At 32.2% G+C, this 27,398-nt stretch overlaps 6 protein-coding genes across 6 annotated transcripts; 2 read left to right on the top strand and 4 right to left on the bottom strand.

Annotated features, from left to right (window-relative positions):
* Positions 1 to 7,110: 7,110 nt before the first annotated feature.
* LOC128386417 (gastric triacylglycerol lipase-like) lies at positions 7,111 to 9,318 on the bottom strand. The gene is made up of 4 exons (XM_053345449.1): positions 8,479 to 9,318; positions 8,334 to 8,417; positions 7,489 to 8,073; positions 7,111 to 7,420 (listed from the first exon to the last, which is right to left on the bottom strand). Exons 1-4 carry the CDS (start codon positions 8,993 to 8,995, stop codon positions 7,299 to 7,301), a joined length of 1,308 nt encoding a protein of 435 aa, XP_053201424.1. The 5' UTR covers positions 8,996 to 9,318; the 3' UTR covers positions 7,111 to 7,298.
* Positions 9,319 to 9,614: 296 nt separating this feature from the next.
* On the bottom strand, positions 9,615 to 16,881 carry LOC128386416 (lysosome membrane protein 2-like). Its single transcript, XM_053345448.1, has 8 exons — positions 16,503 to 16,881; positions 16,175 to 16,325; positions 15,481 to 15,641; positions 12,008 to 12,552; positions 11,340 to 11,502; positions 10,343 to 10,474; positions 10,101 to 10,268; positions 9,615 to 9,981 (listed from the first exon to the last, which is right to left on the bottom strand). The coding sequence occupies exons 1-8, from the start codon at positions 16,626 to 16,628 to the stop codon at positions 9,946 to 9,948; spliced, it is 1,482 nt and encodes a 493-aa protein (XP_053201423.1). The 5' UTR covers positions 16,629 to 16,881; the 3' UTR covers positions 9,615 to 9,945.
* A 539-nt stretch (positions 16,882 to 17,420) lies between these two features.
* LOC128386419 (lupus La protein homolog A-like) lies at positions 17,421 to 18,354 on the top strand. The gene has a single exon (XM_053345451.1). The coding sequence runs from the start codon at positions 17,584 to 17,586 to the stop codon at positions 18,253 to 18,255; it is 672 nt and encodes a 223-aa protein (XP_053201426.1). The 5' UTR covers positions 17,421 to 17,583; the 3' UTR covers positions 18,256 to 18,354.
* Positions 18,228 to 21,424, bottom strand: LOC128386415 (putative uncharacterized protein DDB_G0282133). Its single transcript, XM_053345447.1, has 2 exons — positions 21,039 to 21,424; positions 18,228 to 20,547 (listed from the first exon to the last, which is right to left on the bottom strand). The coding sequence occupies exons 1-2, from the start codon at positions 21,191 to 21,193 to the stop codon at positions 18,228 to 18,230; spliced, it is 2,475 nt and encodes an 824-aa protein (XP_053201422.1). The 5' UTR covers positions 21,194 to 21,424.
* Positions 21,425 to 24,129: 2,705 nt separating this feature from the next.
* On the top strand, positions 24,130 to 25,287 carry LOC128386418 (uncharacterized). The gene is made up of 2 exons (XM_053345450.1): positions 24,130 to 24,289; positions 24,368 to 25,287. Exons 1-2 carry the CDS (start codon positions 24,244 to 24,246, stop codon positions 25,147 to 25,149), a joined length of 828 nt encoding a protein of 275 aa, XP_053201425.1. The 5' UTR covers positions 24,130 to 24,243; the 3' UTR covers positions 25,150 to 25,287.
* Positions 25,288 to 25,803: 516 nt separating this feature from the next.
* LOC128386277 (uncharacterized) lies at positions 25,804 to 27,384 on the bottom strand. Its single transcript, XM_053345285.1, has 6 exons — positions 27,204 to 27,384; positions 27,069 to 27,137; positions 26,907 to 27,004; positions 26,549 to 26,834; positions 26,269 to 26,480; positions 25,804 to 26,201 (listed from the first exon to the last, which is right to left on the bottom strand). The coding sequence occupies exons 1-6, from the start codon at positions 27,289 to 27,291 to the stop codon at positions 25,833 to 25,835; spliced, it is 1,122 nt and encodes a 373-aa protein (XP_053201260.1). The 5' UTR covers positions 27,292 to 27,384; the 3' UTR covers positions 25,804 to 25,832.
* Between the last annotated feature and the right edge of the window lie 14 nt (positions 27,385 to 27,398).

The following is a 27,398-nucleotide window of genomic DNA, read 5'->3' as shown; positions in this document are numbered from 1 at the left end:
TTAGATATCAAAGAGGTTATGGATTTTTCGGTCGTATTTTTAAAACACACGTTTTACCTATACTAAAATATTTAGGATCACAAGCTCTTGACACGGGGAAAGCTATCTTTAATGATATAAAGACATCGGCAACAAACAGAGTTTTGGATAAAGTACAAGAAGTAGCTAGTGAAGTTATAAAAAGAAAAAGAAAATTATCAGTGAGTGACCAAGTTGGTGAAGGTATAAAAAGACCTAGAATAAATAAAAGACATATAGATCGTACTCTTTTCAACTTTTTAAGATGAGTTCAATTCATAAGTTATCATCAGAAGCTTTTCTGCCAGAACTTGACCTTTTTTCAGTTCCTCCAACGCAAAAGTCAGCAGAGAGAGGATATGAGACTCAACATCGACCTATTTCAGCTCTTGACTCTAGTTCAATGATGAGTTTTCGAATACCAACCTCAATGGATGAATACATTTTGTTACACGAAACATATTTTTACATCAAACTACAAGCTATTGTTGTCAAAACTGATAAAACACCAATGACATCAAGTGATTGGTTGGAAATGAAGCCAGCAAACAATTTTCTTCATTCTATGATAAAAAAAGTAGAATTAAGTATTGGTAATAAAGAGATCACAATGTCAAATAATCTTTATGCGTATCGAGCTTATCTTGATAATCTTTTAGGATTTTCTGATGACGCTAAAAGTTCTCACTTGGGCTCTTGTTTATGGAATGAAAATGATGTAGCTAGGCAGCAAAGATTCATTCCTAAAACTGGAGGTGCTACCAGTAATGTGGTTGATCTGTATGGTAGATTGCACCTTGATTTATCTTTTCAAGGTAAAGCCCTTTTAGGAGGATGTGAGTTGCAAGTTTCACTAGTACCTCATTCACCTAACTTCTTTTTCGAGTATCCAGATGGTTTTGAAGTATCAATGAAGTTCATCGACGCTTCATTATATGTTCATCGACTCAAGGTAACATCGCAGCTATTGACAGCTCATGCAAAGGCTTTGGCTTTGGCTCCAGCTAAATATCCTGTTACCAGAATTGACATGAGACAAGTAGCCATTCCTGCTGGCTCATTGGATGCCATGCTTGATAATATTATCATTGGACAATTACCTCGAAGACTTTATCTTGTCTGTGTTTCAAATGCCGCACATAATGGTTCCAATAAAAATGAAGTATTCGTATTTAATCATTATGATATATCGTTTGCTGCTTGTTACTTGGACGGTATACAATATCCATCAAATGCTTATCAACCTGACTTTTCAAATGGATGTTATGTTAGAGAGTATAATGGGCTTTTTCAATCGATGAATATGAATAACACAGAAACAACCATCAATATAACTCGGGATAATTTTATTGAAGGTAAAACAGTATTTGGTTTTAACTTTGCGCCAGATCTTTCACATGGATGTGGTATGGCTGGTCATCTAAATCCAATTAAGCGAGGAACATTGAGACTTTATTTAAGATTCAAAGAAGCCCTAAAAGAGGTTGTTGATGTCATATTGTATTGTGAATATGATAATTTGATTGAGATTGATTCTGAAAGAAATGTCACAACTGATTATAATTAAGAATAAATAAAATGTATGACTTTGAAATTGATAGATGTTTAAAACAGGTTTCTGACTTTATTGGTGTTTTTCCTCGGGATAAAATCCCTGATCTAAAAAGATCATCTTTTTGCTTAGTCGTTAACAACGATAAAGCCTCTGAGCCAGGTAGCCATTGGGTAGCTTTCAAATGTAATAAAAAATTCTGCGAATACTTTGATTCATTCGGTATACCACCCCTTTACAAAGAGTTTAGACCTTTATTCAAAACAGGAAACTCATTTGGAATGGAAGATGTACAACATTTTTTCAAAGACTTGCGGTGAATTTTGTGTCTCCTTTTTGAAATCACGAAATAGAAAGGAAAATTTCAACAGATTTATTAACCAGTTTAACAAGAATTTGAAAGTTAATGATAAGAAAGTAATCCGTATGTGCTATGACCCCTAGTTTAGTTTTCAAAACAACTCATTCATCTCAAAACCATGGACTCGAGTACATCTCCAGTTGTTTCTAACATTGTGATAAGTTATACTCTAAATTTTTCTATTGTTTTAGAGTTTCTAGAGTTTGTGCTTGATAATGTTAAATACAACAAGAAAAAGTTCAATGGAGCTATCTGTAAGGATTTTGGATGCTGTCTCTTGATATTTCGAAATGGTAAAATAAACGTTGTAGGTGCTAAAACAGAAAAAATAGCTGATGATGCGATAAAACTATTCTGTGAAAAGACATACAATCCACTGGAGATCAAGGAAAAAAGAATTGTGAATATGGTGGCGAGTTCATTCATTGGTACTGGTATAAACTTATTGAAGCTCATGGAAAGGTCTTCAGGTGAATTTGATTATCATCCAGAGCTATTTCCATCTGCTTATTATTCAGTGCGTGGTACAAGAGAAAAGGTAGCGATACATCACACTGGTAAACTTGTTTTCACTGGCTTCAAGACTGCTCAAAACATTCAAAATGTACACCATTCACTTCTAAATATTCTAAAAAATACGATCTATTAAAGAAAGATTAAAAAAATCGATTATGTTTCAAATTCATTTATTATTAACAAATGCTTCTAAATTATATTTTACAATGTGTTGTGTTAGTGTTATTAGCAAGTAAAGGATTTTGATTGGCTTGCGACAAAATCTTGTCCCTTAGTTTTCAATATGAAACCGCAGCTAGGGAAACACTTAGCATGGAGTGTAAAAGGGTCATCACCAATACGCCAGTTATGTATAGCGCCATCACAGTGAAAACAATGAACAATATCATAGATTCCACGATAGTAAAATCCTGCTTTAGCGAGTTGATCAGAAGAAACTACTTTATCAAAATCCCAGTTGAGGAAAGATTTGATTCTTTCAAAATATTCTGATTTCTCAGGTTTGAAAGGTCCTGATGAAAGTAATTTGTCTATTGGAAAGTAACCGTAACAAAACAATCTCGGTAAACAGGCCACTCGTTGATCTATCACTCTCACCGTAGAAATGCTCTTTCTATAATGGTTTCTGGATCTTATCTGTATGTTTCCAGAAGGAAGTCGTATTAATGATTTTTCCAAGACATTCATTCTTCTGAACAACTGCGACCTCCGTAGAGTTTCTTGTGCACGGTAATGACCCTCGAGAGAAACAGTCTTTTCATTATAGTCTACCGATATCATTCCTCTGGAGGTACTTTGGCATGGACTTGAAAGATAACAGGGGAGTCCAGTAGGCGTTTCAGTCATCGGAGGTGATGGTGTATCTTTTGGTGGAGGTGTCTCGGGGAGTTGTCCGAATTTGGGGCCAGAATTGTAGGAAAATCCAGAAGAAGATTCAGATGGTGTTGGAGATAGTGTATCTTTAGGAGAAGGTGTCTCGGAAAGTCTACCAAACTGTTGGTATGGATAGTCAACAGCATCATTACTATCATCCATTTCTTCTTCAGAATCACTTTCAGAATCAGAATCTAATGTCAACGTTAAAACAACATCTTCGAATGCCTTAGAAAGTAGTTTTAAACGCATATCATCTTCACAAGATGAAAGTGATTCTGGTTTGTGAGTTACATTACCAACACTTTTTCCACAAACGAAAGGACAGTCTGGCTTCTCAAGTCGGTGATCGACCCAGTGTAGATCAGGAAGTAATGGTAAGTTGTAGACAAAATCACAGAAAACACATTTAACAATTCGATCCATACCCGTGTAGAAGAATCCATCAGATGCAACTTCAGCGAAAGAATCCCCACTTATAGTCCAACAAGGTTGTGAATGAAAAAAAGAGGCCAATCGTACAGATTCTTTCTTGAATTGGTCTGGTAAAGCTCCCCAAACAGCCAAACCTTCACCAATTTCAGAAGAACACTTAGAAAATTTACTTAACACAGTCATTGTTGATTTTAACTAAACTAAACGAATGAAATATAATGATGTTTACTGGACGAAGAGAGGAATGAAGTCAAATCGTATCTGTTTCTGGTTTTATACGATAGTTTTGCTGTGGGCGTAACTTGTTTGAAAAGAAAAGAAACGTTTTTTTTAATCTCTTAAGTAGATTATGATAATCTTTTTTATTTTTTAATCTTGATAGCTTCTAGGCTAGTTTAAGAGGCTTACAATTACAGATGCCTTGGCAGTTATGCTTAAGGCTATAAAGAGATGGTTTATATTTTCCTTCTTCTATATTGTGTTTCTTTTTCATGCTGACACAGATTGGATCTTGGTTTGTATCCTTCAGTGAAAAAGCGTGGAAGTTTAACATAGCTTATTTCATCATCTAGAAACTTTGGAGCCTCTAGACATTCCTCCTTGCTTATGTATTTACCCACTTTTAGCATTTTTGAATAGTCTTCATGGTCTTGACACATATTCACGAAAGCCTCCAATTTTATTCCTCTTCTGAATGGACGTGAAATATTCTTATCCACGCTTGGCATTTTCTTAAGACAAGGAAAAGGACGATCTTCACACATTTCTTCAAATGATAAATCTAAAAATAATGGAGATGTATAATTAGAACTCATGATCAATTAAATATTGAAGTATAATCACAAAATGTAAGTTTAACTAATTTTTAAAACGTTATAGATGAAACTTATCACGATGACTGGTCAAAACTGAATGACTTTTCTTTGTGTCTGTGTCTGTATTTATATGTTAAACTCTCGATGCTCCCTCTGTGGGTTCAACTTGAGTATTAATAAGTAAGTATAGAAAATATTGGTTTTTATCATTTTTATTTATTCATTAATTATTTCATTGATTTATCATATCAATCGGATACAGTTTTGTATAACTAGATGTTATATCTAAACCTCCGAATAGAGTGTATCCTATCAATTTATATGATAGATAGGTGGGAAGGTTGCTGGTTCAGTAGGCTCAATTGGTGTAGAACATCTCGGAGCTTCGATTGGTCTTCGGAATTCAATCAATTCCGCTGGCCAACCTACCTTTCAAAATATTCAGCTGGTACCTCATCACCGAATGAGTCGTACTCATAAAGGCAATAGGTGGCTGAGTATATTCTATCGGAATAGAACTGGTTGAGACCTCATTCGAAGCTTCAGATGGAACCTCTTCATTTGGTCTTCGGAACCTAATCAATTCCTCTGGCCAACCTACCTCTCAAAATATTCAGCTGGTATCTCATCACCGAATGAGTCGTACATAAAGCCAGTCATGTGGTGTTGGACCTCCTTCTATCGGTGTGGGTTCACTTGGAACTTCGCCAGGCCACCGTGAAGCTAACCAACTAGCAGGCCAACCTTCCCTTTCAAATATTTCGGCCGGAATACCACGGAATTCTGAAGCATACTCATAGGCGACACTATAAGAGGGGTTGTAAGGTGGTTGAGTCAAATCGACTTCACCTAGACTCACAACATAGTCCACTAGAGCATCACTTTCCTCTTGACCTCCCATCATTGGTCCGTAGGTTTGCAGAAGAACACGAATATGCGGTAACAGTTCTAAAAGACATGTTGACTTGTTGACTTGTTGAAGTTGAAGTAGTTCACTTTGAGAATAAAGGAGATGTTAACTTGAAGACTGACTGAGGATGAATGACTTTAACATTGACAATCGCTCTTTATTTATACTGATTCAATTGTATGAGGTGGAGCCTCATAAACCTTCTCTACTGTCCTTAAGGTTATTACTGGAGGGAATATCATCACCCCGAAGCTACGTTAGAGGTTTAAACTTATCTGGTTCATTAACCATCATTTGGCGTATCCCCAAGTCATTTCAGAAGTAAACGACTTAAGAGGATTAAAGAATAAGAGACTTATCTGAGTGCGACCTTTGGTACTTCATTCTATAGGTAGTCCTTAAAATCATTATGATGAAATCTTCATTTATTGTAATATTCATTAGGTTCAAACATTTCATCATGTATTGTTAGCCATCTTTAAGTTAATACACTTTTCGCGCCAATTTTTGTTTTAAAATATTTGAATTTTCCCACTTAATCTTCCCCACCCCTTTTTATTCCATTCTGAGAAAAAAAATATTAGGCCCCGCCCTAATGTGCCTTTAGTATACCTTTACTACTGTACTGATCGATTGTAAACCTGACAATTAGTTTGATAAGGTGATGGCAATGATTTGGTTTTAAATCTATTGAAACGACCATTGGTTATAGTAGCTTTTGACATCGGTGGCATTTGATAGTATTGGGTCAGTCGACTCTCGATAGGTGAATAAGCTTGGGTAAATCGAAAACCATAAGAAAAGTGAAATTATGATAAACACAAGCCAGAACATTATTGCCGATTGAATTGAGTGGAGCAATTGCCTTCATGGGCAAAGAATTATTTCTACAAGATATTCGAACGAAATAAGCGTATCCACTGAAGAAAAGACTTAATTGACACAAATTCGTTTCCAGAAAATCTATGTCACTATTTGGCGCTACTACACTGGTGATAAATTTTCTCGGTTCTATTGTGAACTTTTCAATATCACCAACGGTAATTATTCGCGATAAAAGTTCAGTTGCCATTGACGAAGCTTTTGCACTGCTAAGACAATATTTCAAAAAATCGTCAACAGAATTCATCACAAGTTTTGGCTTACTTAATACGCTTCGGCAAAACTTGGACATTTGGACTGGATGTCGAATATAAATTTCACTCATATTGATCAGTGCTATAGAAGGAATCGAAAAGTCAATTTCGGGAATATAAAGCGTTTTCGGGAACAAATAAATAACTTGAGTTTGAACCTCGAACTTTAAGAAGTTAATTGTTACAATTGCTATATGACCTGAGAATCCAATGAAACAAAGGATGAAAACAATTAAATTCTTATCCATAATTGTAACGACTATTTTTTATTTGTACTCGTTTATTATTTGAAGTTCACAAGAGTTAAATGAATTGTGTTCAATATTCATGATTACATGTAATTCAATTGAAACATTTCAATTCACTCCTTAGAATTCAATTGGTGATTAAATATCAAGATGAATTGAATGATAGATGGTCAATAAATTGTAATAGTAAATCAATTTAAATGGAAGTAAGAAAATTGGTCTTGGTCAAACTTTAGACATTGACAATTAATTTATATTGATTTTATGAACAATTTAATTGAATACAGTTTGATGAAAAATCGGCGCATTTACAAATAGTTACATATAAATGATGAATATATAAAAGTATATTATGGATTGATTAGATTCCAAATCGTCCATTTAAACGATAATAATACAAATATCGATAACTTTGTACGAATATTATGATCTTTTTAGTACTCGGATAAGATTCGAGCGATTTCCTTGTAAATCTTTACTCCAGCATCTATTGAGTGAATGAAATGACTATGATTGAAATCTGTTCCATTTACTAGAATCCATTCCTTGGGTTTAACTATAGATTAAGATAGAGATGATCTTAGACAATAATCCATTGAAAAGTGCATCGATCTGTATACAAACCTTTAAGATGTTCAACTAATCTAACGACATTATCATGATGAATAACCGTATCTCCAGTTGAACTGATTATGAAAATATGATGAGAATTAATTTTCTCTAATTGGTAGATCGGAGGTTCGGGTTGACCGTATTTGACGGCATTTTTTGTTGGACCAAAATCAAGTTTACGAAATTGATTGGATGATCCAACCTGATTGAAATGAATTATATCCCAACAAGGTGATCCTGCAGGGTAATGAGTAAAGTAGATCGCTACTCGAGATGAATTAACTTGATTACTTGACATTAGTCTAAATGGTTGTCGTGCCATTAAACAGAGAACGTCGACCATTGGATAAGAGCAAATTGTGAGTATAGATTTTGCAAAACCACGGCCGAAACATTCACTTGGATTGGAAAGTAAATATGATGAAAGGTAACTCAGTTCGAAAAATGTTCTCAAATAACTTCGACTTTTTCTTTTAACATAAACGGCTGGAGCCATGGCGATAAAAGGCTTAACTTTCTTAGAATATTCAGTTTTCTCTGATAAAAGTGCAAACATAATAGCCGATCCTCGAGACATTCCAACATAACCAACATTTTCTAAATTTGAGAAAAGATAAATCAATTATTTAGTTCGTTTTAATTGCAAACAAAAAACACCAACGAAATTCAAAAAGTTTTGATAAACAATTAATGCGAAAAACGCGCTGCCACCTAGCGATCGAATATAAAACTATATTAGTCTTTTATTCCAACAATAGATGTCAGAAGTTTTTGTTGACGAATTGAAAATTTGAAGAAAATTGAATGAAAACAATTGCGAACTGATTGTAATTACTGTTAACTAATTGGATTATAACCTTTTTTAGTCTTTGCTAGAATGTAATCAATCGTCATTGGTAAGTCAATTGTTGCCATCTCATCATAACCGGTTGACCAAAATTCTGAAGAGAAAGGAAAAGTTGATAAATTATTTGGAAAAATATCACATGAATTTCAAGGTACCTGATGAATTAGGATCGAAAGTTGTATGATTACGTGAATAGTAATTTCCACGGAAATTAGTTAACCAAACATCGTACCCAAGGTTAGCAAGTAGAAAGCCCAAATTTCGGCCACTTTTCTTGTAGTCAACAGACTGATACGATTGGCGAAATTTAAGAAAAGATTGATCAATGTAACCATCAGGTGAATTAATTATAAAATCATCTGAAGAACCAAACAAACCACTTTGAAGGAGAACTGGTTTACCTGAGGTTAACTTATCAGTATCATTAAGATTAGAAAATATCAATGGATTAACAATCCTAAACATGGTAAGAATATAACCATCACTTGTAACAATTTTATGAGTTTCACAATTAAATCCACGAGATTCAATTATCTCTGGACTATCACCATAGTCGACATCATTTAGATTAACATGTTCACTTGATGATGATGATGATGAAAACAAGGTATAAATTACATATGTTGACAAGAAAAATAAATTCAACAAGTTGATTATCCAAAAAGTATTCATTAGGTTTAGTATAATTTTCTATCTATTAGATTTAGAGTAACAATTTATACACAATTAGAAACAATTTGTTAACATAATATTAGTTTGTACCAACAGGATCGACACTTGGGATTATTGATCAACCTTTTTGTTTTGTTTTCCTCTTTAAGTTGCCGTAGGTAAACAAACGAGGATAATGATTTGAGTTTCTTTCACACAATTAGTTTACTACGAGGAGAAATTAAATTAAGCAATCAAATAAAAACTCGTTGGACAACTTATAATGATTGTAACTGTAATGTTGATTTTCACTGATTGTCAGTGGGAAAATAAATCCCCGTTTGTTTAACGTTTTTGCTTTTATCTTGGCTGATTAACAATCGATTAATTAAAAAAAACTAGGAGAAAGTAATTAGATTGCTTATCAGTGATGGGGAAAAACAATTGAATTAGACGTTGATCTAAATTGTTATTAATAATAAAGTGAAAGTGTTGTTTCATTGATGGTTGGGATGAGTAAATTGAGATCATTTTGGATTTTCATTAATAAAAATATTGAAATCAAATTTAATAATTTCTTGGTAATGACTAAGATATAAAAGGATTTTTTCTTTCGAAAACAAAAATATAAATATTCGTATCCATATTTATCAATTAGTACTTCGATGTAGGAAATAGTTTGTAAATTTAATTACAATTAAGAAACCACAGGTAACAAAGATAGGAATTTTTGTATAAAGTAATTCGGATTTTAGGAATACAAGAATCAGCACAATGGATTCAATTGAAAATTGCAAAATCTTTGGGTGAAAATGATGATGAGGATGATGATTGAAAGACTTTTGAACACGATTTGTTTTTTTTATCAATTCATCATGATTAGTTAATGATGATGATGATGATGATGATGATGATGGGATCATATTTATGAAAAAAAAGTAATTAATTGATTGCCGTGAATTTATGTAAATTTAACTATCGTTTGAATCTTCGTCTTCGGTTGGCACCTAAGAAAAATGAGATAATATGAAAAAAAAATTAGAGTTTAAGATTAGTCTTAGAACTTGTTGGAATGGATAACGTGTTTGACTTGTATTGAGGAAATATCATGATTGCAATGAATTACCAGGTGATGTTTCTCTGAGGAACATAATTGAGATCGATAAAAAATCAGCGTTATGGAAAGTAAGATAATAACAACTGTCGCTTGTAGGGACGCGAAAATATTGAGAATGAGACCAAGATTTTGCAAAAGTCGCAATTGACCAGCCATAGATTCATCCAGTTCAGCTCCCTGAGGAAAAGTATATGAAACAAAAAGACGGTCAGTAATCAATTATGATCAATTCAGAATCTCTTTCAACTCACAGCACTAAACCAGATCATTGGAACGTAAGTTTTGTCAAATGCTAAGTCCTTGGCGTAATTAAGTAGTTCATCTTTTTCCAATAGAACGTTGATTTGCATTGTTACCTTTACTTTGGTGGGAACACCAAGAGTCTGTTGGAAAAAAAATATAAGAATGATAATTAATTTAATATTTAAATGAATTTCTTTTCTTTCAGTTAATCGACGATTAGTTAATCATAAACAAGGAAAAGAAAAAGAATAAAATTTTATCCATTAGAAATGATTTCTTTAACCGAGGCCAATAAGAAAAGAATTAGTTAATTTATTTTAATTAAATCTGAATGATAATTATATCGAATTCTGATTATCAAACTAGAATCAAATTGTTAATACTAAGAAAATCTATATAATTAAGAGACCGGTTTATTCTGGATATCAAAATATTAATTAACTATGATGATCCGATTCGAATCTGATAGTTAATTTGCTTGATCAAATTTCAATTGTCCACATGATCAACTTGATATTGTTAATTTTGTGAAAATCAACAGTTGATAAACAGCAGATTATGTTACCTGATTGTATTCTGATTCTAAGGTTTATCCAGACAAAAGATCAATCAAATGTATTGAGAATCATTAAACTATCACCACGTTGAATCTTTTCCAATGATTTTTTTTTCTCACGATAAAAGTAATCTGATTTCTTTGTCTCAACAATTAAGCCTATTTAATTTCTAAATGCTTATGTGCTAATTAAAACAAAAGTTGACTACACAATCAACACAATTAACTTTGAGGCACTAGAAACACTACTTTAACAAAACTTGAGATTAAACTTAATCAATGTGATAAAAAACAATCAATTATAAAATTAGGTTATACACAATTAATGTGATTCTATTTGTAGTAATTAAGCTAACCTATCTTTTAGGTACTTTCTCATGTCGATTGATTAATTGTATTTCTCTCTCTTTCTCTTTCTCTCTCTATAAACACTAAAGTCTGATTCCTACCGGTTCAACATCCATGTAAAATTCATGTTTATTTATATCTGGTTGAAGACCATGAACACGTTCAAAGAGAGATGCATCTCCGAATAAGAAATGAGGCAGAGACATTGCAGCGGGTGACCCATGGGTACATGGTGATATATCAGCGACACCATCAGGTGGACATCTATTATTATTATGAAAAAGAAACAAAAATCAATGAGATTTAAAACTAATCCATATGGATCAAGTGAGATTTGATCACATGTAATTAAGATTTGTTGATTTATTAGTTGGATTAGTTGGAATGTGATATAATATTGAAAATATTAATAAAAATCAATTTGAATTGTTGGTTCGTTGAAAGGATAAAAATTTTGATTGACATTCTTAAAACCAATGTCATTCGTTTGCTTTTTGTTGACCATGACATTTAGGATAAATAGAAAAAATAATTATTTGTCTAATGAATTAAATTCTGTAATAAAATTTTCGTGTGAAGGTTAAATTCCAAGTGGACATTGGTCATTGCTTATTACTTATTGTAGAGCTACGATGATTAAATTGAACATTTTATAGCAGCCAAGTCTCGATATTGAAAATTTTCACGTGAATTGTTGATCTTTGTAAATTCAACTAAATAATATGATTTATAATATAATTGGAATTAAAAAAAGAATAAAAATACTTACGCATTATTGTTACAGTAGCATCGATTGCTTTTGATTGAGTAATTGAATAAACCAGAATCAGCTGAATATCTGAATGATTTTACTCCATATTTGATAACCTGTCTCTCGAAGGGAAGCTCGAGAGAGCGACAAGTATCACCGACAAATAATTTAATGGAAGAGGCTGGAAATTTTTGCAAGGGTATTTGAAAATCTGATGCTGAAACACCCGCCAGGGAGTTACATTCGTCGCCCCACCAAAGTGGTAGCGTAGTATGGTTATTCCAAGAGTACATTGTGTCGAAACGATCAAGACTCAAAGCACCAGTGTAGATACCAAATGTACCATCAGAAACTGTACCATTTCTACCATAAAACCAGCCAAATTTATCGTATGGAACATCCATTCCCAAGGTTCGAGCGAAGGTAATCAATGAGTCCTCGTAGCCAGTGAAAAGTAATTCATTGACAGTGTGTTTAGCAACTAGATGACTATTAGTAGCCTTTATCACTCCATTCAAAGCCATGGCAGTGAAGATACGACCATGGACAGTTGAGCCAGCCGCCTAAAAGACAAAGGTGGATGAAAACTCAATTAAAACAAAAATTCAATCAAATTACATTATATAACAATAATTAATGCAATATTGTTTACAATTCGCCAAAAATCATGAGTTATCAATAAGATTCTCGCATTGAATCAAACAGATTAGTCAATAAAACGTTTAATCAACTTCTCAACTATTTAATACTACAGCTCAGTTTCTCAATTAGTCATCAAATTTTTCAAAACAACAACAATTAGATGAGCCAAATAGGAAAAAGTTAGGAGAAAGTAACTGTTATTTTTATTTATGCAAACAAGTATCAGTAGCAAACATTAGGTTACAAAGATTACAGTTGTCACTATCACTATAATTAGCATAAGAGTTCCTGTTTGTCGAAATTGTTTCCTAATACTTCAAAAGTCTTAACAGTAATTAGATTAATTAATGAGCGTTACCTTGGTTAACCTTAGACAATCAGATTCAAGTAAATTTATGCAAAAAAATGTCTGTCTTGACAAGTGATGATAAGATAATATAATGACACAACAACTAAATCAATCATCATACAACCAATTCACAGGAAAACTGAAAATTCAACATTTCTATTTAAAAGAAACGAAACAATCAAATATTGATGTTAATCAATTTAATAACTAAAATCAATATTGAGTCAATTAAATCTCAATAAGATCTTTAATTAAGTTAACAGAAGACTAGTAATAGTTTTCCAATATGTTGATCTATTAATAGATTTACTTTTTAATCCTAGTTTTTAGTTCTAGAAGTGAAATTGCTTCATAATTTATATACATAAGTCGTTAAGATTAATATTAAGATGAAGATTAGGGTAAAATGAGTTGAATGATAAAACTACGTTAAATGTAACTGATGTAAAGTTCAGTTCATTTATGTTAATAAACTCAGGTAACCAAATGTTGTGAAATTGAATCAATCAACACCTCAAAGTATGAAGATAATCTGACATTAATAATCATGTGAAAATGATACTGAATGATAAACGTATCGAATTTCAATTGTTCAATTCTATAAACAAAATATTTTGTACTTCATAGATGAACGGTATCTATTTCTGGAGAATAATTTAAGTTATCAAGTTACCTGGAAATAGGATAAATATTATTGTAGGATAATCTATCAGATAGATCAAACAAATCATGTAACCATGTAATATTTATAACTGATGTAATCGTGTTCCCGTTAAATTTCAAGGTTCTTACAAAATCAGAATTGTGAAAAATAACGAAAATTTGATAACAATATTAATAAAATCTAGAAAAAAGCTTAATGAGTGGAAAAGCTTAATTGCTGTTCAATAAATGCTGATTTAACAAAGATAATCTAATGTTAAATATTGCTAATATTCAACTTAATCAGAGGAGGTATTAAGTTAATACAAAACTAGCAGCCTCTTAATCTCAATTAGTCTTATTAATTGTTTATGATGATAATCACACAGTTAATTACTTCGATTGCGGAAGTTAACCCAATTCTCTGGTGATCTTTTTAAGGTTATTCTTACAGCAATTTCCAAAGATCTTTTTTTAATAAAATTCAATAGAAAATATTGTATTCGCTAAAATAAGTAATATTAATCGAAAAATAATAATAACTTTCTCCGGTAGGTAATTGAGCCAATACACGTATCAATCTATTTAATTGATTCACCAGGAAAGTTACTAGAATTACAAATAAGGTAATCACGGCATCGAACTTAATTGAACAAGGAAACCAAACAAGGAAAATAAACAAGGTAAGAAATAATTACGATTGTAACAATCAACTGAATTACTTTTACTTACTAGAAATAAGTAAAATTTTGACCTACTGCTTAAATTGTCAACCTTATTGACCCTCTTACAACAATCGTTTGTTGATTTACTTATCATCTAGATGTACATGTAGATGTATTTACCTACTCATAGGGAATTATTTTTACAATAGATAATTAATAATAAATAGCGAATTATGATTAAAATTAATCATCAATGTGCAAAATTACCAGAAAAGAAAAACATTAATTATTTAATAATTAGGGCAATTAAAATTAAGATGTAAATGAAATTATGAGTTAAAAATGTTAATCTATTTTCAATTCTTAATTTGATTGGCATCAGCCAAAGAAATATCAGCTGGCGTAAAAAATTAGGTAATTTCATCATTTTTAGATTAACATCAATGATCATGGTCAGTTGATAACATGATGCAATCGGTTTGTTTACTGCAATCAATTTGATATAAAATGGAGACAAACTTATCAACAAGTTATCAAGAATGAAAAAGTCTCTAAAATAATTTGAGACTTGAATTAATTCAATGTGTCAAAATGCTAAGTGATGATGAAACGATGGATTAAATCAGAATAAATAATAGAATTTTACAATTGCAATAATAATAAAAGAATATTAAATAAAATCTATTAGTAGATTAAAAAGAAAGTAGGAAAATAAGGGAATAATGATTATCACAGAAAAAACGATTAGAGACAAGTAGTGGTTGCGAGAAACACACAAGGATACAAAGGATAATTAGTTGATTGTTAAGTCAAGTATTAATCTATTTCGTTTCTGTAAACAAAATTATTCATTTCCACCTAGATAATGATGAATGTAGAGAGAGAGAGAGAGAGAGAGAGAGAGAGAGAGAGAGAGAGAGGAGTAAAAATTAATTCGAGGTCATCAACAATCAAAAAGAAAATTGTTTCTCTGTCTTCATCTCTTCTTATTTAATTGACTACCATTTTCTATGTTTCTCTGTGAGCAACAGTCGTTTTAAACCCTGTTTTCCCCAAGGGTAAAAGAATGTTACTACAACAGTTTTAGAAATAAATTAATAGTGAGAATTGTGTAAGATGATTGTTGATAATGATGGATTAGTTGTAAAAGTGCAGACAGAGGTTTGATATGAATATTAAGATAACAAACTCACCACCATAGGAACGTTAAGATGATAAACAGGATCGTCCAAAGATCCATTTGTTAGTTCAGGTAAAAATTTCCACGTCCTGGATTGTCCATAATTAACAATATCAAGATTCTCGGACCAACTGAGATCTACTTTTTTTCTTGACTCAGCAAAAGCATAGGGACCTTAAAGAGAAATAATAAGATTGAATTGAAAATTATCATGAAACAGAAAAGAGATCAATGAAAACAATTAGAAAGACAATAAGAGAAGAGGTTGAGAAGAAAAGTTTTAAAATAAAGGTTGTTGCTTTTAGATTTAAATTTGTGTTTATGGATTAACAGTCTATCTACACGAGGATGATGGTATTTTGGTTAAAATTAGGTTGATCCAAGTGCAAATGTCACCTTACTAAGGAAATAAAAGCAACAGCCTTGAACAGAGGAACAAAACAACAACAAAGAATAAAACAAAAACAACGACCATAATGTGATTAAAAGAGAGAAAAATTAATAACCACTATCAGCTGATAACTTGTTACCTTCGATTAATGTAAGCACTAGGATGAACTGATCAATGAGTTTTCGGTTGAACCAAAACAAACAATTACATGCACTTAATAATCACACGTTGATTACATCAAAAATATTGAACAATCCTGTAAACGTTGAAAGAAATGTATAACTAATTGTAATGTAAAATATCACAATCAACTTACCAAGCTCTTGGACAATTGGTGATCGGCCATGTTTTATCACCTCCTCAGGGTTAGTAATGTTAAAAAGGTAAAAATTGGTCACAATTGGAATCGGAATACTTTCCCATTTGTCAAAAGTGAGTGAAGTTGAACTATTAACTAATGGAAGTGTCTGCAAGAGAAAGTAAAATAACAATTAAAATAGAGTAATAAACAAATGATAGCGATAAAACACCCACTACCAGAGAAAGAAAATAAAACAACAACAAGAAAACAGGAAAAAAACAAAAAGGAGCGAAAATGAGAAGAAAAGTTGAATTGATTAATTAGAAAAGATTGATTGACTTACCTTAGCAATAATTGATTTAATCACATTGGGCATAAGAAAAAAGGTTAAAAAACTTGACAATGTGATAGTTGAGGCAATGAAAAGTAATATAATAGGTCGAGAACGGAAACAATTAAAAAAACCCATAATCGTTAAGTATAATATAGATGTTATAGTTTAGTGATAGGCAGAGTTTTTTTAGAAACAAAAACAAAACAAAAATGAGAAGAGAATTTTTTTACAATCGAATTTTTCTTTTTCTATTCTTCTCAATCTCTGCCACTGTTGATAAATTCTTAAACACTTTTAATTGTCAAACAAATTAGATTGACAAAACTGAATTAAACAAGAAACAAACCAAATCATAATTAAATTGTTTATCAATTGAACAGATACAATCAAAGAGTAAGAAGCAAGAGAGAGCAAGCTATCCGTGCTGAGAGCAAACTGAGCCCGGATGCCACCAGAGGGCGCTTTTTACCATTTCTCTTTCTTTTTTCCCTTTCTTTTTAGTTTACTTTTTTTCCGCTGAAAAAAGTAAAAAGAAAGGGAAAAGAAAGAGGAAAAGAAAGAGAAATTGAGAAAAAGAAAGTGAAAAGAAAGGGCCCTTAATCTCAAAAAAAGAAAGAGAAAAGAAAGGGCCCTTAGTCTACAAAAAAGAAAGAGAAAAAGAAAGAGAAATGGTAAAAAGCGCCCTCTGGTGGCATCCGGGCTCAGTTTGCTCTCAGCACGGATAGCTTGCAGTCTCTTTCACTATACTCTTTGGATACAATTAACATGGAAAAGTTTATCTCTCTCTCTCTCTTTCTCTCTCTTAGTCTCTCCCATTTACGACAATCGGAATCGATTAATCGACTGTTTCGATTGTTCTTTTTTCTATTTTGATCTGCGCATGCGCAAAGAACATGCTTGTTCTCTAGCAACTGTTGGTTTATTTTGATTTTTCTCCACATTAATTGTTGGTTATTTTTAGATTTTGTTTCATTTAATTTATCTTTTTAATTGTTTGGTTTTCAATTTCTTTTTTTGATTATTTTCTTGTAATTACTTTTGTGACTCTTGGCTGTTTGATTTGTTTGTGTTTTCTTTATTGAATTCAACTATGGAGGTTAAACCTTTCGAAAAGATTGCCAATCAAATTAAGTATTACTTTAGTGATTTTAATTTGACTCGAGATAAATTTATGCAAGAACAATTGGTTAAAAATGATGGTTGGATTCCATTGAGTGTTTTATTAACTTTTAAAAAGCTTGCTGCTATTACTGAAGAACCTGATACAGTTGTTAAAGCAATTAAATCAACCAACTCAGATTTTATTGAAATCGATGAAGAAGGTACCAAGATACGAAGATCTTCCAAATTTCCATTACCAGAAAAAACTGATGAATATAAAGAAGAAGCCATTAAAAAGACTCTTCATGTTAAAGGATTTCCACTGGAATCGTCATTTGATGAACTATGGTCATATATGTCAAGCTTTGGTAGACTTGAGTCACTTTTAATGAGGAAAACAAAGAAAGGAGTTTTTAAAGGATGTATATTGGCCGTTTTTAAATATGAATCAGATGCTGAAAAAACCCTTAATGACGCACTTAATTACAATGGAAAAGAATTGTTAAAGGAGAAAGAGTTGATCCATCTAGCTCGAAGGAAGGAATATTTTGAAAAGAAAAAGAAAAAACCTCAGGGTGTCAAGCGACCACTTCCAGAAGATGAAGGTGACGAAGGTGACAAAGATGACAAATCTCAAGTTGATGTAAAGAAAAGAGGTTGAAAAAAGTGATGACCACCAGCTTCACCTTTATATTGGAATTCCGGATTTTTTGGTGTTAAATCAATCACAGGACAATAAAGTTTATTTCGAAAAACTGAATTATAAGTTGTTGTCATTGTATTGGTTGATTTACTATTCGCTTTATTCATTGTTCTATTCTCTTGAATTGTCTTAACACTGGTCATTAGTTCGGCTTCAGATGAAGTTCTAAATAGATCTCGATATGGTTTTCGTTGACCAATCGATCGACTCTCATGAAAATATGCATTAACCTGTGAACCATCTTGATAGTCATGATAATCGTGATGAGTTGTCGTTTCAAAATCCATGTTACCATCGAATTTCAAATGACTCTCATTACGATCTCGTGAACCTCGATGTCGAGGTAAACTTCGAGCTCGTTTTTGCTTTGATGCATTTTTATCTTCTCTCTTCATCTGATCTCTTTCATCTTCATTCATTTTATTCTGTTGATCATTCATATTGTTCAATGCCGGATTACTCTTGGAACTTTTCATTCGATCTCTTTCAACTTTCAATGATTCCTCGTAAATTGTATAATGATCTTTTCGATTTTTATGTTCAGATTCTTTTTCCATCGTCACATTTTCCTTGGTGGTAATCAAATGATTGGAAGAATTGATTTCATCTGATTTACTATTCGATTCATTTGAATCAACTTCCGATGTTGACATTACTCGATCTCCTTTGAACTTACAATTCAATGTAAGTGAAGATGTCGGTCGAATCGGACTTGGCCTCACAATTGGAACAGCAAAAGGTACAGTTCCCCCTGATTTACTTGGAATCGGTGATTTATTTCGTGACCCATGACCATTTTCATTTCGTGAATTAATTTCAACTTTTCGATAGGAACTTTTATCAGCGTTTCCATTTGCATGATTATCTGATTCAACAATTGTATTGATATTTTTTCCCTCGTTTTCAATTGTCATTTTCTCATGACGATTTTGTCCATTGTCTTTAATTGTTTTCTGTTGATTTGATTTAGTTGATTTGGTAACTTCAACTGCTCCCTGAAAACTTTGTTTCTTGGTTGTATTGTTTTCATCATTATGATTAACCTTTGACTTCGTGATTATTTTTGATTGGTGTTCATTTACTTCTGTTTGGTGAGATTTTTGTTCACTCGAAACTTTTGATTTACTTGCTACAATTACCTTATGATTATATTGATCGGTAGCCGAAGATCGTGTTGGTGTTGGTTGAATGTCTGTAGATCTTTTCGATTTTGACTTAATTTGATTTCGATTTGATCCTGAACCCTGTTGTTCCATCAGTTTTTGCCTTTCATCCATCGATCGGGCTAAAGCATCAAGTCGATCTTGAACCAATTGTTCACGACTTTGATCAACGACTACGAAGTTTTTGTAACTCTCCCTATTGATCGTTGAATAAGAACCTTCACCGCCGAGTTTCAATGATGTCTTGGGTCTATGGCGTCTTTTAAAAGGAACTGTAGGATCGCCAGCACCGATGTTCATAGGAGATGCAATTGTCCCATGTTCGCCATCGCCTTGCCTTGAGGCGATTAAACGTTGAGCTGCAGATGAATCAATGGTTGACTTGAAGGTTGTTTCTAATTCCATAGGCCCTTCCCATTTGAGATTATCTGTCGGCTTTGCTTTAGTTGGTCGACTTACGATCCACTCTGGTTCACAAGAAATACTATGATCCTCTCTAACCGAAGCATCGATTCGACCTAAAGTGGCCTCACGATGTTGAGACTCCATTATTTGTGAACAAGAAGATTCTGTTCCTTCTCGATTATAATTAATTGAAGAAATTTCTTTACTTTTTTCAGTGACAATTTCATTCGTTGAGATTGAACGTTTCTGGTGAGATTCAGTTCGAGAGATTGAAATGTTGTTCGAGTCAAAGTTTTGACTCTCAACTGACCGTTCAATCGGCGGTAATTTACGATTAGAATTATGACCAGAACCACTACTATTATTTTGACCGACACTTTGCTTAACGTTGGTCAAATGATTTCGACGATTTTGTCCACCACCAACTCGACCTTCTCTCGAGGTAATAGACGAAGCACTCGGATTACTAACTTTCGGGTATGAATTTGAGATTGACTTTAAAGCCTCAGGAGATATTTGCCATTGTTTTCGACATTTTTCTCTTCGAGCAGCTCTTTCCGTTTCCGATATCATATCATTATTGGTGATAACATAATCACCAACACCAGTTGAAGTTTTATTACCATTAGAACCTCGAACAGAGCAAATTTCGTATGGATTATCAGGATTACATTTGTGTTCACTAATAGAAAACAAAAATAAGGTAAAACCAAAGAAATTAATTTGATTTGATCACAATTAAGATTCGAAACTGCAACCCAAACACTTGAGAAAACAATTAAACAATCACAAACAATAATAAAGTTAATCATTGGTAAATATTGATAGTCATTGCCATTAACAGGCAAAATTGATTACAATTAATCAGTTATCATAGCAATGATTTAATTGTACATATCAATTAGCATAAATTAGACAACATTGAGTTCATTGAACTACGATTATTAGTCAAGTAAACAATTAACGATAAAATCAATAAACTAACAAGTTTTAGCTTATTGGTTGATCTTAATTATTGAAAAGTTTAAGTTGATAAAAGGAAAGACAAAGAAAATAATTAACTATCAAGATTTAATCTTAATCCTAATCCAAAGTAGCGATAGAATCAAGATTATAAAGACATAATAAGTTAATCTTATTATAAGTTAATTAGATTGGCCATTTGAAACAAACCTTTCCCCAGTTAATTGTTGTGAACAATAGAGACACCGAGTTTCCGGAATTGGATCAAGATTTGATTTCGATCGTAACTTTGTTGGTGTATTGATAAAAAGGAAAAGGTCCCATCGATGTTTACCACAGGGAGGGTGATATCGATGTCTTATCATAGAGCAATTTACTAATTAAGCTTAATTGTAAAGTAATACACATAATCATTATCGTGAGGAACTTTATGAGATGAGTAACATTTAACAAAGAGAATGGAACAAAATTTTAAATCAATTGATTAACTTTGATTTGGAAAAAAGGAAACAATAACAACAACGAAAAACAATAGATCACTTTTAATCTATTGATTAACTAAACTATTACCTGATGACCAAAAGGATACCTGAAGAGGGAGGGATAAGTGAGAGAGAAAGTTAAACTTCCCTGTGGAAGTTTTTGTGCCCATGATTGTTCATTGTTCATATGATGATGATGATGAACAATTAACTTCAATCCGATGGTTACTCTTGGCTAATCATTCTTGAAATGTTGCTACGATATAAATTAAATGAGTTCTCAGAGTCTCACAGAGTAAGGGAGGTTAATTAGTGAGCATTCGTGAAAAAAAAACAGAGAGAGAGAGAGAGAGAGAGAAAAGGGAAGATTCTGAACAATTAAAATGTATGCTGATGGTTACATGAATCATCTTGGTGATTTCATGTGACTTGAGACTGAATATTGTTTAGGAATGATGAGTTTAACTGTCCAATCGATATGGTACCTGAACCGTTTCATCAAGTAATCGTTTCCTGATCACACGCGTGTTGACCTAAATTTAGACAATATCTAAATAAATAATGTCCATTAAATTATCAGAATCAAGTCTGATGATTTAAAGTACAAAAAAATTATAATCCCATCGGCAGATTAATCTTATTTTAATCCGAAATATTTGACATTTCCTTTTTCAAGTTTCATCATATCCTTCATTTTGGGTCCATCTTTCTATCAATATCCTTTTCCGGTATCCTGATAACGTGATTACGACAATAGTTGAAGGATAATAATTAATTTTGATTCGATCAAAGTTAATTCTTCACCAAGAAAATTGAAAACTCATTAAATAATTTTAAGTTATTCCAACTATTAATAGTTGTTGACCCATGGTCAACGGTATCATGTCAGAGAAAAGGGCGTCTGGGGTGATTTTACCTGAATATTATTAATTAATAATTCAGTTTTCAGACCAAGTGATTAAATACCTTGACTATCAATTGGAATCTACCCTTGATCTCGTTGTGTCCATGGTGATAATAATATTCGGACTCTATCACAAGTTATACAATTGAAATTGCGCATTGATTGCTAATCCTCGTAGTTATGATCTCAATCAGATTCTCGTCTCAAGGAAAAATATCAACCTTCAAACATCAACTAATCAAGTCGACAATTAAACTAATTTGATTTCTTTTTCGTCGAGAAAATATTAATACATAATTTAGTATAAAAAAAACTAAATACGATTATAATTTCAATTATAATATGCTAATTGAAAAAGTTTTTTCCCCGAATCAAAAGGATTTCACACCAATAAAAAGTAACAAAAAAGATTATAAATCAACTTTTTAATTAGAAAATTTTAATCAAGATTAGAAAGATTGAGAAAAAAACTACTAATTAGATACAAGTTTACGAATCAAAGTCGCAATCTAATCGATAAGAAGTTCGAGTTTATCTCTATTATATTTCTAATTTGTTTGTAGATAATAAATTCTGAAGATATTATCAGAATTCTGGTCAAATCTTTTCAATCGAAAAAGTTTGTTGCTGAAAATTTAGGTCACTTTTATACTAAAGATGATATTCTGTCGATAAACCTGAACAATCTGACATGAGAAGTTCTGAAAATAAGAGTCACTCAAATAAGAATCAAATTAAATGAGTAAATAGATTTGGACTTAATTACAAAGCCATGAGTTAATTGCTATGAAATTTTGAACTCAAATCAAGGAACCAAAATTTTGATACTTACCCACAAATACAAATTTGGCAGATACAAAGTTGTTTAATTGCTGGATTAACCATGGCGATGATAAACAATAACAATTTAGCCAATAACCTTAACCAAGAAAAGTCCACTAAATGGCCAACCAATTTAACGACCTTCGATTTGATTGTGAGATTAACGATCAAATTACTAGGGATTAACTAAATCACTTTTCTATTCGGTACCTTGATTGTTCAACTTTAGGATAACAATGTCAACTAATTGTCTAGATTTTTACCTAATCTCTTTCACTCTCTATCATTCATTTTTCCAGTTATTTTCATCGCAATTAACTGACTCACTCTTCCTACTCCCATTTTCATATTTATCAAATTTGCTTCCTTATGAGACTGGCCGAGCATAACCAAGTACTTTGCATGCAAGAGAGATCATCATCATCATCATCATCTTCATCGTCATCATCCTGCTGACCAACAAAATTATTATCATGATCTAAATACTTGGGTTATAATATTTTCAACTCTTGTGGTCAATTCAATGTTCACGATTATTATTATTATATATTCCCAGTTGAGTCTGAAAATAAGGTCACTCGACCAATCGAGCTCATTAGATTGTTATTTAGATTTCAATTTTGATTCTCCTTTAATTCAATCGTAATAATGAAAATATTTCTGTTTCATTGTTTTCATGATTGATTAATTAATCAGATGATTATCTTATGATGAATATTAAATCATGTCAATTTATTAGTTCAATATGAGCCCTGGAAAAATAATAAGCATTTGGTTAAATATCAAGAGGTTATCCGATTGATTGAAATGTTGATGATAACAATTAACACTTATTGTTCCTTGTTATTCAAAATCAAACGATAGTTGTAAACATTATTGATTATTGATCAATAGTGAATAAGTTCATCGGTTGAATCAGGCCTAACATTATACGTTGACAATGAACGTCAAGAATTGGATTAGCTATGAGAAAGAAACAATTAGATGTCAATCCTAATTAGATAAATACAAAGGATGGAACTTATTTAGGAGATGATAATGTTTTTGAAATAACAAATTAAACAGGTGAGATTAAGGTGATTTACTAATTGTGAGCCCGAATGGATCAAAAATTATCTTCCATTTTCTAGTATAAAAAGGGAACTGATTTACATCCAATTCTCATCAGATTAATTGTCTTTAATCAGAAAATATAAAAAAAATCAAAATGAAATTCTTAGGACTTACTCTTGCTGTTCTCCTCGTCGCTGGATGTAAGTATTAGACTATTCCAATTGTGTGAACAATTAGTTGATTATTCTAATGATTATTTTCTTGTTTCTCTTGTTTAGTCGTCGCTATCGAAGCTCGATCCGTTGAAAAGCGAAATGTCTTAAACGACTTAGTGGCTAACGCTCAATCAGCTTTCAACGATGCCAAGGCTCAATTTGGAAAATTCTTCGGCTCAGCTCTTCAACAACAAATCGCTCAAGCTAAAGAATCTTTCATGAATGGACTTAAACAACTCCAAGAATCTGCTGAAGATCTTCTCGAAGATGGAGCTGATGCTCTCATTAAGAACCTTCCAGGTCTCCAAGGAATCGTCTCTGATCGAGTTGACGCCGTCACTACTTCATTGGAATCATACATCGAAAAGAACAAGGGTAAATTAGACGAAGTTCGACAACTGATCCTCGACAATGCTCTCAAGACCTTGAAGGCTCTTAAGGATCGACTCCACAACACTCAATCAACTGAAGCCGTTAACCAAATTGTCAACTCAGTTGACAATGTTGAGAACCAAGTTGTTAGTGAAGTTTCAGCTGCCAAGTCTCGATCTCTTTTCGGAATCAACTGGTCTGGTCTTAAGAACACCATCACTGAACGATTTGATGCCCTTCGAAACCGATTCGATGATTTGTTAGACTCATTCCGAGGAGAAGATAACGAAAAGATCCAAGAACAAAAAGAAAAGATCCAAGGAGCCATGGAAAAGGTTAACGGTGCTGACAAACTTCCATCCGCACAAAAGATCGAAGCCGTCAAAGCCGCTGCCGCTGAATTAGACCAAGCTGAAGAAGTTGTCGCTTCAGCTGCTTCATCAGGAGAAGTCGCAACCTCAGCCTCCGTTTAAAACACTGGTTATCTTATTAAAGTTTCGTTCATGTACATAAGTATGTACATGGTAGATTCGATTAATTAATCAATTGATTAATACTAAATGAGTTTAACTTTTATGGTTAAAAGCAAATAAAGTTTATTTTCAGCAAAATTCTTAATCTTGTCAATGGATTTGTGATCTATTCATCTAAATTTTCTAGATGAGTTATACCCAAAAAAAGACGAATCATAAATTAAGTGAAAAGACTTCATTGAATTGCTATTGAAATACATTCAGAAACAAACAACTTGTTACTTTTTGACAGATGAAAGGGTTTAATGGTGAAATGCAAATTTTTGATTGCGAGTTTTAGAAATCTGCGTTTAGCTGTGACTACAGATCAAATTTTAATTTTAATTAGTGAAACAGTTGAACTCAGCTGATTTAATCTCAGAGTTAAGCTAAATCTCGGTAGGTGAATACGAGCCAAAGACTGCATATTCGGCAACCAAGAGCAACTTGATTACGAATTTTTTATTCATATTTTGGCTTTTTGGTTGATTCAAGTCAGTCGGTTGTTGAAGAGAACAGGTAATCAGCTTAGACTCACTTGTTTTGATATCTGGTGATTTTTATCAACAATAAGGACGAAAGAATAAAATATGTAACCACTAGTGGTATTAAACTTTGAAAATTATTAAAGTTTGTTTCGATTTTTATTCATCAATGAGAACTGGAAGAGAATTGAAAGTTTTATAAAAACAATGTTTCATGAAATCATAGCCGTAGACAATTGATTCTTGAGGAGTGCCCACCTTAGGCCATTCGGTGGGTTTGTCTTCACAATCGTAATATATCAAAATTGATGGATGAGCTTCAACACAATATTTGGACAGCAAATCAGCTGATTCGTATGTGATTTTCTTAAAACTCCTCAAGTCCAATAACTTCAACTCAGGTAGTATTTTTATCAATTCCTCTAAATTATAATCATTAATCTCATCAACATATCTGATCCCAAGATGATGTAAATTGGGAAATTTGGACAACAGCCTTCGAAGTGATGGCCACGAAAAAAAACCACACTGATTCAAAAGAATAAAGGAAAAAATTATTAATAATCTAATAAGAACTTTTCACCAATTGACTTACATTAACGATAACCAAATCTCTTAAATTAAAATTCTTTATTGATTCATCTAATACATGAAGATCCTCTGCGTAATAATGAATAAAAGCGCTTTCCAAAGATGGACAAAAATCCATGAAATGAAATCCGGTGAATTGTTTGACGAAATCGTTTGTACCAAGTTCAAGAATCTTTAACGAAGATAAATTTGGACCATTGTAAAAAACTTCGTCCGCTATTAAAAATCGTAAGACGATATAAACCATTAACACAGTCGTAAGACTAATACAAGTTGAATCTCACCTTCATCGAGTTCTATGTTGAGTCGCTTCAAACTTGGAAAATATTTAATAAAACAAGGAAGATCATTCATGTCAAAATAGTAGCACCGAATTTGTTTCAACTGATCAGGTCGAAAAACTTGTTTATAATCGAAATCAAACTCTGCAGAGCACATTTCGATATTTTCCAAGTAGCCAACTTCACTCAGCTCTTTAGTGCCAATTATTCCCTTTATTTGTGGATTATTTTTGAGAATTCTTGGTAAATCACCAAAGCGATAATGATTATAAGTCGAAACTTCTATAATCTATCATTAAATTAAAAAATAAAATGTAATTAGAAAGCAACGTTCTTTTGATCTAAAAAGTTTGTTAATTACCTTTAGATTTGGAAACTTTTCCATTAAATTGTAACCTCTCCAATCTGTTTTAAAATTCATCCAGGAAATGTTCTTGTCGATATAATCACGTTTTTTATCTTTCAATTAAAAAATTGGAAATAAATTAATTATTAATCGCTGATGGATTAGGTAGAAACTTACTCGTCATTACTTGGAGATATTTCACTCTCTTAAATCTCGGCGTAATTAAATCGGACCATCTCGAACAAACTTTAGAACCAAGTGAAAGTAAAAAAGCATTAGAATTTCATCATCTAAACTGAATCTCAATCTTACCTCTAGACAAACAAATCAATTGTTTAACTCCATGGATATTTTCAAAGATTTTCCAAAGACAATTATCAGGTAAATCGTTTAATGACATGATGATAATTTACTTTTTAGTCATTTAAAAACTTGAAGAAATGAAGAAGCAAAAATTTCATTTGAAATGAGAAATTTTCTCGGAGAAACAGCTGATTAATTACTAAG

This window comes from Panonychus citri, unplaced genomic scaffold, assembly GCF_014898815.1.
Source record: "Panonychus citri isolate SS breed McGregor unplaced genomic scaffold, ASM1489881v1 Contig00068, whole genome shotgun sequence".
Classification (NCBI taxonomy): Eukaryota; Metazoa; Arthropoda; class Arachnida; order Trombidiformes; family Tetranychidae; genus Panonychus; species Panonychus citri.
Note: the sequence above shows the minus strand (reverse complement) of the source record. Positions and strands in the feature narration are given on the sequence as shown.

What these genes read in the sequence shown, in the direction of transcription:
- LOC128386417 (XM_053345449.1), bottom strand. Translation starts at nt 8,995, where the DNA reads ATGAATACTTTTTGGATAATCAACTTGTTGAATTTATTTTTCTTGTCA. An exon ending in TTTCGATCCTAATTCATCAG is followed by an intron (nt 8,418 to 8,478) that starts GTACCTTGAAAT and finishes CTTTCTCTTCAG; the next exon opens with AATTTTGGTCAACCGGTTAT. An exon ending in ATTAGTTGAACATCTTAAAG is followed by an intron (nt 7,421 to 7,488) that starts GTTTGTATACAG and finishes CTTAATCTATAG; the next exon opens with TTAAACCCAAGGAATGGATT.
- LOC128386416 (XM_053345448.1), bottom strand. Translation starts at nt 16,628, where the DNA reads ATGGGTTTTTTTAATTGTTTCCGTTCTCGACCTATTATATTACTTTTC. An exon ending in ACCAATTGTCCAAGAGCTTG is followed by an intron (nt 15,642 to 16,174) that starts GTAAGTTGATTG and finishes TTTCTCTTTAAG; the next exon opens with GTCCCTATGCTTTTGCTGAG. An exon ending in TTTACATGGATGTTGAACCG is followed by an intron (nt 10,475 to 11,339) that starts GTAGGAATCAGA and finishes TTTTTCCAACAG; the next exon opens with ACTCTTGGTGTTCCCACCAA.
- LOC128386419 (XM_053345451.1), top strand. Translation starts at nt 17,584, where the DNA reads ATGGAGGTTAAACCTTTCGAAAAGATTGCCAATCAAATTAAGTATTAC.
- LOC128386415 (XM_053345447.1), bottom strand. Translation starts at nt 21,193, where the DNA reads ATGATAAGACATCGATATCACCCTCCCTGTGGTAAACATCGATGGGAC. An exon ending in CAACAATTAACTGGGGAAAG is followed by an intron (nt 20,548 to 21,038) that starts GTTTGTTTCAAA and finishes GTTTTCTATTAG; the next exon opens with TGAACACAAATGTAATCCTG.
- LOC128386418 (XM_053345450.1), top strand. Translation starts at nt 24,244, where the DNA reads ATGAAATTCTTAGGACTTACTCTTGCTGTTCTCCTCGTCGCTGGAT. An exon ending in TGTTCTCCTCGTCGCTGGAT is followed by an intron (nt 24,290 to 24,367) that starts GTAAGTATTAGA and finishes TCTCTTGTTTAG; the next exon opens with TCGTCGCTATCGAAGCTCGA.
- LOC128386277 (XM_053345285.1), bottom strand. Translation starts at nt 27,291, where the DNA reads ATGTCATTAAACGATTTACCTGATAATTGTCTTTGGAAAATCTTTGAA. An exon ending in AAAAGTTTCCAAATCTAAAG is followed by an intron (nt 26,835 to 26,906) that starts GTAATTAACAAA and finishes ATTTAATGATAG; the next exon opens with ATTATAGAAGTTTCGACTTA. An exon ending in CAACATAGAACTCGATGAAG is followed by an intron (nt 26,481 to 26,548) that starts GTGAGATTCAAC and finishes GATTTTTAATAG; the next exon opens with CGGACGAAGTTTTTTACAAT.